At 42.3% G+C, this 12753-nt stretch overlaps 1 protein-coding gene across 1 annotated transcript in view; it reads left to right on the plus strand.

Moving 5' to 3' along the window:
- The window catches only part of rngtt (RNA guanylyltransferase and 5'-phosphatase), a 104579-nt gene that overhangs the window by 10140 nt on the left and 81686 nt on the right, over nucleotides 1-12753 (plus strand). Inside the window, exons 6-8 of the mRNA XM_080453328.1 lie at nucleotides 629-881; nucleotides 3438-3547; nucleotides 4117-4218. Of these exons, the coding sequence (XP_080309454.1) occupies nucleotides 629-881; nucleotides 3438-3547; nucleotides 4117-4218 (465 nt within the window). The remainder of the gene's footprint in view (nucleotides 1-628; nucleotides 882-3437; nucleotides 3548-4116; nucleotides 4219-12753) is intronic.

Genomic DNA, 12753 nt, shown 5'->3' on the forward strand with positions numbered 1-12753 from the left:
TACTGCAGCATCTTTAAAGTGCGATGAAACCCTAGGCTGATTTAGTCTATTCCAGTTCAGGTTTAAAAAACACAGCATGAAACTGGCCTTATAGTGATGTAAGCAACACGGCTGCAGCTACTACAATTAATAATGGGTGTGTTAGATTTCGGTGTCAATACTGCCTAAGCTTGCACATTGGCACACCCATAGATCTGTGCACACCTAAATCTAACACGTTATTAATTTTATTTGCTTCAGCTGTGTGGCTTACTAGCCTGCCATGTATTCAATCTAATTTGGTGTCATTTGTACACTCAGGTTTACAAATGGATAAATGAACACAGAGGAATTTACTGTGTAGTATTCAGAGCACAAACACAGACTCCCAGGCTGTATTTCTCCAGTAATATGAGCTGTCAATTCCAAAAAAGATACAGCTATCCATAAACAGTGCTGCAGGTACAGGCTGAACTCTTTAGTGTACTAGTGTATATAATTAAACGACGATAACATACAGTCGGCATACCTCTTGGTGCCATTTGGTAAAAAAAATAAAGTAATTTCTTTAAACATCCAAGCCCCATTTCAAAAATGGCGAAAATAGCTGAGCTTATTCTTAGATTGCATGATTCTTCTTTCTTGTCAGTGTCGAGGCGGCTGTAGCTGCCTTCGGCCAGTCCCGTGCCCCAGGGATCTACAAGGGAGACTACCTTAAAGAGCTGTTCCGTCGCTATGGTGATGTGGAGGACGCTCCCCCTGCCCCCGCGCTGCCAGAGTGGTGTTTTGACGACGACGACGAGCAGGACGAGGATGACGACGGCAACGTGATTGGCCAGGAGTCTGGCCCCAGCTCCTCTGGGTCGGCACCCGGCAAACGGAGGAAAGAGAGATTAAAGCTGGTGAGAGAGAGAGATAGAGAGAGAGTTCTTCCTCCCACTTAAAGCCTATATACTTCGTTGATCTATACTTGGGCCCCCACCTTTTTTCCCCTCTACACCAAATCTCTTTGCCGAAAATAGCCGATCGACAAGCTCACAACGTGTCGTGAGCTTGATCTGCTATTTTCGCAGACTGTTCACCAGTGGCGGAACAACTCAAAGACGGGCCGGGAGGCACGGCACAGTGATCAGGCCCCCCCTGATCACGCGCGTGCGTGGGTGCACATCCCGCGTGTGCAAAATTTTGCGGGTTTTCGGCGGATTCGGTCACTTTTTGGGGGGCTTTTTGTCACTTTATTTCGGTTTTAGGGTTAGGTTAGGGTTATGTTGTTTAATTCTTATTTTTGCCTGATTTTACCGATTTATTATCTGACGGCCCGGGCCCTCCTGGGTCGCGGGCCCGGAGGCGGCCGCCTCCCTGGCCTCCCCGGACGCTCCGCCACTGCTGTTCGCCTATTTTGGGAATGCCAGGGTTCATGTGGTTAAGTAGGGAAGAGACCTTATCCACGAGGCCTCCGGGCTCCGCATGACTCTGGGTCTCACACTGGGAAAGTTGATGCAGAGCCCAGCAGTAGGCTTTCTCCACTAAATGATACGCTTCCCGTGTTCAGTCATGTAGGACGCGCCCGGTGAATTTTTACAACATTCAGCCATCACTTTCTCTGCTATGTTTCTCCAGCTGCAGGCGAAAAAGTAATCTCTCTCATTAGGAACAAGTCTTCTTCCACTGCTTTTAGTTTTTTAGATTTCATCAATGCCACCAAGTGAGTGTGGTGGAATTAGAAGTGTTGACTCTTTCTGCCATTCGCCATAATGTGTACTTCTGCTATTTAAATTTACATTTTTACTTAGCTGAAGCTCTTTGCAAGGCTAATAAGTGCAAAAAAGTGGCAGAATCTTCAGTCTTAATCATGTAACATTGCAGGAAGTTAGTGTAAAAAGATGTGGCACTAGAATATAAAATCCCTAACCTTATTCAAATGAAGCCACCTACACATGAAGCACACATAGAAACAGTTGGAATGAGTCATCATTAAAATGTAATGTAATTGCAAGTATCCTACTAGGAATGATGAATCTCAGCCACTTGGGTGGGTTAGACGTGTTTGATGCAGCAGACTAGAGCCTAAGGAGGGAAAATCAGCTCTGTCCTGCAGGGTGTAGTGCTTCTACAACATGAAAGACCCCCACAAGCCTTGGTGAGGCCCATCTCCAACTGAAGTCTGGCAGGTTCTGGCCATGGGGGAGACGATTTAGTGCGAGTCATCAGAAGAAATACTTTGAAGGGCGAATAATATGATTCTTCTGAAGTTAACAAAACAAAAAAAATGCTTGGCTGCGGTTCTTAACACATTGCATGCCAGTCGCGTAGATCTACGCGAACCTATTTAAAGCCGCAGCGTGCCAGTCGCGTAGATCTACGCGAACCGCCGATTCCCATGTTAAGTGCCCCAGGTGCACTTTCCGAATTTTTTTGATCCATTTCAGTTTCCGGTTTCCGGTCAGAAACGGAATTATTCGGGTTCCGGTTTTTTCGATCGTATCCGCTTCCTGTCTGGGATCCTGTTTAAAACTCGATTTTCTCTGGTTGTTGTTTTTCTCCTCGCTGATCACTGTTTACCGTTCATCGGCTGTAGCTTCAAGATGGCGGCACGGATTTGGAAACTGTTTTCGCTCGCCGTTTCTCACGGATCCGCTGTGTGTTTAGAACCAAATGAACGCGCACTTTTAACTTATTTAGCGAGGTCTGTGGCGACATGAAAAAAACTAAAAAACAACAATAAAACGCTGGCACTGGTGAGTACATTATGAGATTAAACTCTGGCATGGAATGTGTTAATAATAGATTGAGCAGTCAATAGCTGACCTCTGAGGAGTAGAGGAACACTGGCTGAGTTGAAAGCCTGCTGTACACAGGCTGAATTGAGCGAGGAGACTGCAGTGAGGGAGAGAGAGCTGAAACAGGAATATGTGTCTGTTGTTTTTATTATATTACATTTTTTCTCCCCAATTTAGTCATTATGCCAATTCTTTCCTCCCCACAAACGTTTCTGTGTTGTCACTGCTGTCGTATCCTACTGACTCACCTACCAGTGAGGAGCCCCCACCGGGAGGACGTAGAGTCTTCGCCCTACTCCTCCAGCCCAACACTCCCTACTGACAGGTGGCGCTATTTTTGCAGAACGTCAGGGCTAGAGCCGGAGGTGTGGATTTTTAAGTTATGCAGTTTCTGCACTTCCGGCAATATAATGGAGAAGTAGTGGAGAAATGGTGGAGAAGTAGCAGCACTAGAAGTTGGGGGAAGGCCACCAGGCAAGCCAGTTCGATGCCGTCTCCCCCCGTCCAAAGCAAGGAGTCCTGTGCTTTTTGCATACAGCTGTTTGGGAAAGCTTCACCTGTACGGAGAAGATATACTGTGTAGGAGGCTGTGCAACTGTTGCCTGAAATCCTGCCAACTTAAGCAGATGTCTTGATTAATGTTTTTCCTCTTCTTTGTCCCCCCGTCCCGTCTCCTAGGGTGCCGTGTTCCTGGAGGGCGTCACTGTGAAAGGCGTCACACAGCTCACCACACAACCCAAACTGGGAGAATGTCAAAGCAAGTGTCAGCAGTTCGCCGAATGGGAAAAGTAAGGCACCTCGCTGCTTTCTCATGCCGCACATATGCGTGTGTGTGAGTGTACGTGGGCGCACAGTATTGTGTTGCGAGTGACTCATGCTTACTGAACCACTCCGTTTTTAGATCATCACACTTATAAGACAGGCACTGGAGTTGAGAATAGATCTTTCTTTTTTCCCTGTGACAGCTATGCTGCTGGAGCCATTTTAATGATATTGTGTAGAATCTATACTGTCTCCTTGTCAGAACACAGAGAACGCCATTAAATTTGAGTCCCCACTGTTTCCACCTGGAGCATTTCTTCTTTGTGTGCATATATACTTGTGACTATTTAATTAGGTCCACCTGTCCCCACAAAACAACTGAAAGTAATCGCTCAAAATGGCCATTATTTTCAGAATGGCATAAAGTAGACAAAAAGCAGGTACTCATTAACAGGTTGTTCTCCGTAATATCAGAAACTGATGGACTCTTGGAAAATCTGCCCTTATGGTTCTGAAAGAAAACAAAAAATATATAAATAAATCGGCAAACGAAAATGTTTGTGTGTGTAAGTTTGCCCAATCCTGTGTTTTCCAGGTCTGGTTTTCCTGGCGCTCAGCCGGTGTCCATGGACAGGAGGAACCTCCGTTTTTTGGAGCAGAATCCCTACAAGGTCAGCTGGAAGGCTGACGGAACACGGTGGGTCCCTCGCCGTTTCATTTTCCCATTTATTAAAGCCTTGAGATGTCAAATCCTCCTTCCTTTTTCTTCAATGTGAATAGAGGTTGGCTTCACGTCTCTTTATGTCTCTACCCTATGGATATTCACAAAGCACAGGCCATGTGTGAATGTACGGGAATGTACGAGAGGTTTGTCCAGGTCTTACTAGTCAGAGCCATGAGATGAATACCAACATTGTTTCTATAGTTCCTGCAGGTTTTTTAATTGTTTTAATTGTTCTGAGTCAGCAGCGTTATACTTAGGAGGAGTTGGGATGGTGGTAATTACGCAATGGCTCAACTGACATAACCAGGCCCCCTCTGTTTAACCCTCTGTAACAAAATAGCCTTTTCCACTGTAGTACCAGTCCAATGCTGGGTAAAAAAAATCTAAATTGCCAGCATAGGCTCTCCAAGTGTCATTCCTAGATTTCCCTTCTTAAAGGTTCTATGACATTCATTTTCACTTTTTTGGGGGGGGTTTTATGACCTCAATTACACCCAAAAAATCTGAACTTTGAACATTCAGTGGATTTTCTGTAGTCTGGGGTTTTCTGAATACCGTAATTAGGCTGAAAAGTAATCTGTGCTTGGCCCTTGGAGTGTGAAGTCATAGGCCATTAATCCCGCCCACTTTCCTCCTCGCCTCCCCTCCCCTATCCTTTCCTTGGGGGGGGGGGCGGAGCAGAGGTGATGATTGACAGGCAAAATCCCTCAACAGCGACACCCGCAGGCAAAGATTAATTTTTTCATTGCAGTTGAAAAGGCTTTAGAAATTCGAGAGAAAAACACCTGCCATGGATCACTGGAGTGGAATTTTTATACAAGTTTGAAGGACCATGACAAAGACTTTTAATGTGTGGTAAAACTGAATGTCATGAAACCTTTAAAGAAATGATCGTCACAGATTATCGAACAGAAAGCATCTGCAGACTGGCAGACCAGCTAATTTAACTTAAATATAATTTGATTCATCTCTCTCTCTCTTTCTCTCTCTCCCCCCCAACACAACATACTGAAATGAGTGAGCCTTGGCTCGCGCGTGCACACATACTCACACACGTTCTCCCCAACATTATTTCTATGACGCATTTTGTTCATAGAATAAGAGTTGGTTCATAAAAGTAACATCTCTTGCATAAGCACCGTCATGACGTCATACCGTTAAACGCTTTTCCTTCACTCTTGTAACGGGATAACTATGCATGTATTCTGACAAGTTTGGGTGATGTGATATTGATGGTACGTCATATAATACCACATTCAAAATCGGTATATACCATTAAATTGCAGGCATTTCAAGTGAGTGGGAATGGGGTTCAAGTGGAATAAGTTATGCAACATGGGGTTCAAGTGGAATAAGTTATGCAACAAGGCAGCCATTCTTGCCCGTCACTTTGAGTGGTCTCGTCTCATTGCACTTGCTCTGCCAGAGGGTAGCGTTGAATGGGAATAGGCTTTAGTATTCCTCTCGTCTGCTACCAACGTTTCTCGGTTAATGTTGGAAAATGTTCACCACTTTCGTGAATATTTCATGAACTTGCATCAATTTCAGAATTTTACATGTTGGCACTTTAATTTCCTGTAAAAATGAGATGTGCAGAGTACAGAACTGGCACCTGACCAGGATAGTACTAATGGCGTACCGTACGTTTGACTGACACTTTTTGACAGTACCGGTCATTTTTTGTTGGGCTCAATGACTCAACATTTTCTCAGAGTACAGTGTGTGACCCCGAAGCCCCGGCTTTCCTTCCAGTTACTGGAAGTGTGAGTCAACAGAAATACCCCAAGTTCTTCGATTACCAAAAGGAGGGAGAAAGAAAGACTGAATATTTATTCATTCTTACAGAAAAGTTCAAATCTGTCAGATCCATCCGTGCCTCAAGTAGAGCTGCTTAATATTTCCTTAGCAGAGATGTTTATTTTTTGGACCGGGCGAGTTGAGATGAAGTAGAATCGTTGCTATCTCTTAAAAGCATATTCGGGCTCTGACAACACTATCGCCCTTCAAAATAATTGACATTCTCCACGAGTGTGTATGTCTGCAGGGCCCAAGACTAACTTATATGCATCCTGAACATTTTGGGTGTCTGTTACAGAAAGACAGGAAGACAGAGAGAAATATGGAGGAGACATTGCGAGAGAGAGAGAAACACGGATTGCACACGGGGCTGCTGTGCTGGTCATACAACAGCTCCAGGTGCGGTTCTCTGAGACTTTGTGCTTCTTTAATGTTAACATTCTGGATGTCGAAGCTCCAAGAGTAAAAACACTGTTCACAGCTATACTTTGGCTGCACTTTTTGCTGTAAAGGCAATGCATAATGTTGGCCATTTTATCGTATCGGAGCCATGGAAATTGAACAGGCCATTCTCAAGCCATTCTTTACACATGTGTGACCAAAACACGTTGCACTTTGGAGACTGGCTGTTGCTTCTTTCCTAAAGTCTTCTGACAAAAAAAGAGAGAATGCACCAGAACTTTTCCAAGTGATTTTCCTTCTTGTTTTGTAAAGTTTTGATGACTCACTCAATACTTGGAGCATGGTGTTGTGATTGACATCTCGAAGCAAGTTTTTGGAGCACTGCCCAAACAGTCAGCAGCCTACACACGAACACTCATCATTATTGGGAATTCTAAAACTCACCAGAGCCACACAGAGAATGAGCTCTGAATTATTATTATTGTTTTCCCACATTTATTTAACTGGGTCTTTAATAATAACCTAGAATATGTAGATGAAGCTATTCGTTAGGCCTCCGCATTTGGTGGTTTCTGATTATGAGTTTGATTGTCTCTTTTAGAATCGCTACATCGAGTGATGTATTTTGTTCAGGTAGCATAATGGATATATAGCATCTTGGATTGAAACCCTCAATAGAGTAACAACCTTTCCGCAAGCGGAATTCGAGTGTAAGAAAATGTTTCCTTTTCCCATTATGCAGTAGTCTAGTCAGGCAGAATTATTTGTGTAGCTGTCACAAGAAAGCTGCTTAATAATTCCCCCCCCCCCCCCCCCCACACACACACACACACACACACACACACACACACACACACACATGCTGTCAACAGTTTTTGAAAGGATGAGCAATTGCGATGTTTCATTTGGGAGTATGCGCCTTTACTAATCTGACAGTAATAGCTACCTGGGTTTTCGGTTCCCATTTCCTTTCCAGCAGATACATAGCATTATTATCAACCTGAAAGCAAAGACTGGGCTATGCCTGGCCTGCTGTGCGTGCATGTTCCTTTTATCTTTGTAATTCTATTTGGGTTGTAAAAATTTCACGGCGGGTTGCATGTCTGACACTGATTTTGAGGAACTCTGTTGTAAGAAGAAATGATGTAGCTTCTCTAGGTGGGTATTTTCATGATTATTAGCTGTGGTCCTTGTCAAATTGAATGCAGGTTTGGCATTGTGCCTATCATTTGGTCAAAGGGGACATTGGTGTCACAGGCTGTAATGGAATGGCCCTTACCTGAATTTCCCTCCGGATTTGATAAAGGTTTATCTTACCTTATCTTACTCTCTCCTTCGGAGGGGCGTACTGTTCTTACTCAGCCTTGATATTATCTTCCTCTGTTTGAGCTGAAAATTGGGATGGGAGCAGTTTAAAGGGTGCAATCTGCAAATATCTTAAAACTTTTGCTATCAGTCCCAATCGCCAAGTCTTCTCTTTCCTGTCTGTTTGACTTCATGTGAAATCCGGGGTGTTTTGTAGAGAAAGGGATAGGAAAGGAAAGATAACAGGGCCAGGACAGATGGCAGTGGATCTGCCAGTGTCAATGGATCTGCATACGCACAGTATAAGCAGATTGGTGGCACTGTTAATCACAACTGCTTACAGTGTAGGTCAAATCTTAGCGACCGTGTTGTAATGATAGATAAAGGGCAAGTGCTGAATTATGAGCCGTAACGTGTGGCACAGTCACAGCCTGGAATGATGCCATGCATATAAGATGAGACTAATGAACTTTGAGGATTTGTGTGTTTTCTGTCAGATTTTCTACATTGTCTCATTGCTGTTGTGAGCTTAATTCATTGTCCTGCCTCATGGATTGGGCAGAGAGCTCCTTATTAAATGTCCTACATCCTAGCCAGTGGCGGGTTTTAAGACATGAAGTGGAGTTTTAATGGGAACCATGTCCCTCAAGGTGGTCCACAAAGATTGTCTCTTTGCGTAACTGGAGGCCTTCTGAAACATATTGCATATTCTAAATCCCTCTAGCTTCCATTGTTGCTTAGCCGAAGATAAGAAAACTTTCCATTCTAGAGTAAGTCGCTTGTTGGTTTAGAGATGGATTAATTCAGTGCGGTTTTTATTTCTTTGTATTTCACTCATAGCTTCCCAGTTTTTAAGTTAAATAAGGCTAGAATAGATTGACCACACTTCATGTTCACCAACATTCTACAAACAATTTCACACAGTACCAACATTACACAGAAGAGTGATTCTCAATACAATCCAAAATTTTAAGCTATTTCGGATTCACAACCTTAAAGGATATTTCACTTTCAAACATGTTTTGTGTAATTTTAAAGGGTAAGACCACTTTGGTAGAGGTTTGGGTTGTGTAGTTACCTTGCCATGATGTAACTCCAAAGGTGGGCAAGAAATAAAAAATAATTGCTCCATTGATTAGAAATTGATAATTCAAAATATGCTCCTCATTGACTTACATTGTACGGTAAAACTGGTCTCAAAGTCACTCTTTTAGCACAAAAACGAACACAAACAAAGTTGATTCAGACAATATAGAACATCACCAAACCCAGTACTGTTTTTTTTTTTAAATAAAAATGTCAACTTCCTGTTGATTTTGCCATTTTTAATAAGTAGAAAACCCGGACTGGATCGGCGGATCCGGATCCAGATCTTCAAATAGTAAAATCAACAGGAAGTTGACATTTTTATTAAAAAAAACAAACAGTACTGGGTTTGGTGATGCTCTATATTGTCTGAATCAGCTATGTTTGGGTTCATTTATTTGCTAAAAGAGTGACTTTGAGAGCAGTTTTACCGTACAATGTAAGTCAATGAGGAGCATATTTTGAATTATCAATTTCTAATCAATGGAGCAATTATTTTTGATTTCTTGCCCACCTTTGGAGTTACATCATGGCAAGGTAACTACACAACCCAAACCTCTACTAAAGTGGTCTTACCCTTTAACATCTACACAAGCTTTTGTAAATTGCTTGATTCAATATTCAGATATTTGATATTCATTTCATCAGACGTGCCCCCTTCCTATACAAACCCTTTGTAACTTTAACATCTACACAAGCTTTTGTAAATTGCTTGATTCAATATTCAGATATTTGATATTCATTTCATCAGACGTGCCCCCTTCCTATACAAACCCTTTGTAACTTCAAACTCCATTTTAACCATGTTAGATTCATGGAATTCACACGTCCTTGGCTCTGGTGTTGTCCTTCTAATACGTGTGGCGGCTGTATTTTTTAAATTACTTTAATTTATTTTTTATAATGTTTGGGGGAAATGATTTAACATAAAATACAATAAATGGTAATTGAAAAAACACGTCCCCCTCACGTATTAGAAGGACACTATCAGTCACCTGAACCAAGGGCATGTGTTTTCAATGAATCTAACATGGTTAAAATGGAGTTTGATGTTAATGGGTTTGTAGGCAATAGGAAGGGGGCGTGTATCTAAATGCTGAATCAAGCAATTTAAAAACTGTCTGGGGTGCTCACAAAAGCCTGAGTAGATGTTAAAATGACCCCAAACATGTTTGAAAGTGAAATATCCCTTAAACCTTCAAACGTTTATGTAGGGATGCAACAGTTAATGGAACTCATTGGTGCAGTCGATTTATAAAAATCGGTTTTAATAACATAATGAAATGTATGTTTTATACTGCAGCAAAAATAGCAGATCTACCAGCTCACAATGTGTCATCATAATCAATAGAATAATCTATAGTTGCAACCCTATATGTATTTACTCGCTTCGCACTTGTGTGCTGCTGTATAGAAAGGTGTTTGTCAGGGTTAAAGAGAAAGAATCCTTCTAACACTAATCTGTTGATGTTAAATTATTTTCTCTTAACTAACCCCCCACTACTCCCAGCTTTCTGTTGAGTAGTACTCTCCCAGAATGGGGAAATCGATGGTTTTTGGCTGTCTCTTTAAAGTGCCAAATTCAATTTTCTGTCTGTTTGGAGAGGTCGAATGTTATCATGAAACTCTTGGCCCTCTGTTCTGTCTGTATTGCCTTAAGTGTTTTTTTCATGACGTACAGTATGGTGCACCAGACTTCAATCAATAGCAACACTTAAAAACATCAGGAAACGATTAATAATGGTTGCAAATTCAATTTTCTCTGAACTAGTGTTTGCATTGAGGATGACCTCTTTATTTGTTGATTTTCAAAGCTAAAACAAGGTATGCATGCGTTTTCTTCTGTGGTGGACTGGGACTGCTTATGGTGCTGTATCACCAACTAATGTGAGTAGGTCTCTACGGTGGAAAGATTAATCCAGGGTCCCGTGTAACATCTAACCATATGAAACCTTATTTCCCTACTCTGGTCATGTCATAGGCAAACATTCGGCAAAAATGGCAGAACTACAAGCTCTCAAAGCATCATTTTGTGACACGTTGTGAGCTTGTAGATCAGCTATTTTTGGTGAATACATTTGAAGTAGAGGGGAAAAGGAGAGGACTGTAGACCCCTGTGGGACCAATTGCGGTCAACTGAAGTATATACGTAGGATTTAAGTGATTAAAGGATCATACTGGCATGTTATTGGCAGCTTATTGATTATGACTTGCGTACACTTGACATTACTGCCGACCATTTACCAAAGTATACCGTGTGGTTTGTTTGGTCTTTTGAAGTAGCCCATGTTTTCCATTCATTTCAGTGTGGTACGAAAATCAAGTTGCAGAGACTTGAAACTTGATTAATTTTCTGTTAAAGTCTATAGCTGAAAATAGTCCCTGCCTGGACAAAAGATTTCCTGCCAGATTTATACTTGATTGTGCTGCAACGTGGTGTGATCTTGTAGATCTGCTAATTTAGGTGCGCGACACCAGCACAGCACTAAGTATAAATCAAGCCTTACTATCGTCAAAATGGGAAAAAGACTCGCTCCTCAGTGAGTATTGGAGAAGCAGCCCCTGCTGTTGGACCCTACGCTAATGATGTGTAAAGCTGCTGGGTTTGATCCTGGGGGTTGGGGCTGGGGGGGGTTGCTGTCGGTCAGGCCGCAGGGCTAGGCCGGCAAAGCTGACACACAATGGACGCCTGTGCCTCATTAGCACTAAAGCACTCAGGGGAACAGGACACAGAAGATAAGGACGAAATCAAACGCTCACAGCCCCCACCAGACATCAGGGACGGATAACAGCAGGTGGAGCGGGCATGAATAAGAAACTGGGTGCGTCTGATTTTCTTCTTTTTTTTTTGCATACATTTTTCTTTTATTTTAAAGGAGAAGGCACCATAACCAAGACTTCAGAGAGAGATGTGAGGTTGGCGGAAATGCTTCTCATCCTTTACTGATAAGGAACTGATCCTCTGGGACTTGGATGGCAATAAAGCTCCCTCCACTTTGTAGTGAACATACTTGACAGTGTTAACTGACCAATTAGACGGCAGGAGGTCCTTCTCTGGACCCTCCGCAAACCTATTCTCTGCTCAGTGGGTGACACATCTGTCATTTTCTGCAATGACACGTATTCCTTTGATGTTCTCTGACATTTTCGCTATCCCCAAAAAACGGTATTGGAGTGGTTTGGTGTTTCTCCTTTGTGAAAAGGAAGATTATTTCCCCATCCGTAGAAACGATTTGCTTAAGGGCTAAAGGCGAGCTATTGAGGCGTTTTCTGTTCCTTTTCTAATCCAATACTGCTCTCTCTCCCTTGACTGTAAGTCTTTTTAATACTTTCATTGTATGTTGTGCATTAGCCCTAAAATGTAGACCAATTGTAAATGGGGCTGCTCGTTCTGGTCTGCAGGTTTGGGGTGTCGCTCGTCCCTTTTCCTCCCACTTCCCCCCTTGCATTTGACTGCCCTTGTCTGTGACTCAGGGTTATAGTCGAGGGATATTATCAGAAAAAAATCCAATCTTGGAATAAATTCCTTACCAAAAAAAATCTTCACCAATGTGTTTGTAAAAGTGTCTAGTAACACATCTCACAAAGACTGAAATGCAGTTTCCCTATGGGGATTTTTTTTTTCACATGCTACTTAAAACAGAATTAAATTTGGATTTTTTCCCCCGCATAAGGTTATGGTGGGTACCCCAACTTTCAGGAGCTGTCACAAATTCTCCTAGGGGAACTGCATTTCAGTCTTTGTGAGATGTGTTACTAGACACCTTTACAAACACATTGGTGAAGATTTTTTTTGGTAAGGAATTTATTCCAAGATTTTTTAAATATCCCCTGACTATTAACAGACTGTTTTTGTCTTCAGTCAGGGTTCGATTTGTAAAAAAGAACAGGAGGAACATTTTCTTAGCCACTTAAAGC

The sequence above is a fragment of the Gymnoscopelus braueri genome, assembly GCF_963280865.1.
Source record: "Gymnoscopelus braueri genome assembly, chromosome: 16".
NCBI classification, from domain to species: Eukaryota; Metazoa; Chordata; class Actinopteri; order Myctophiformes; family Myctophidae; genus Gymnoscopelus; species Gymnoscopelus braueri.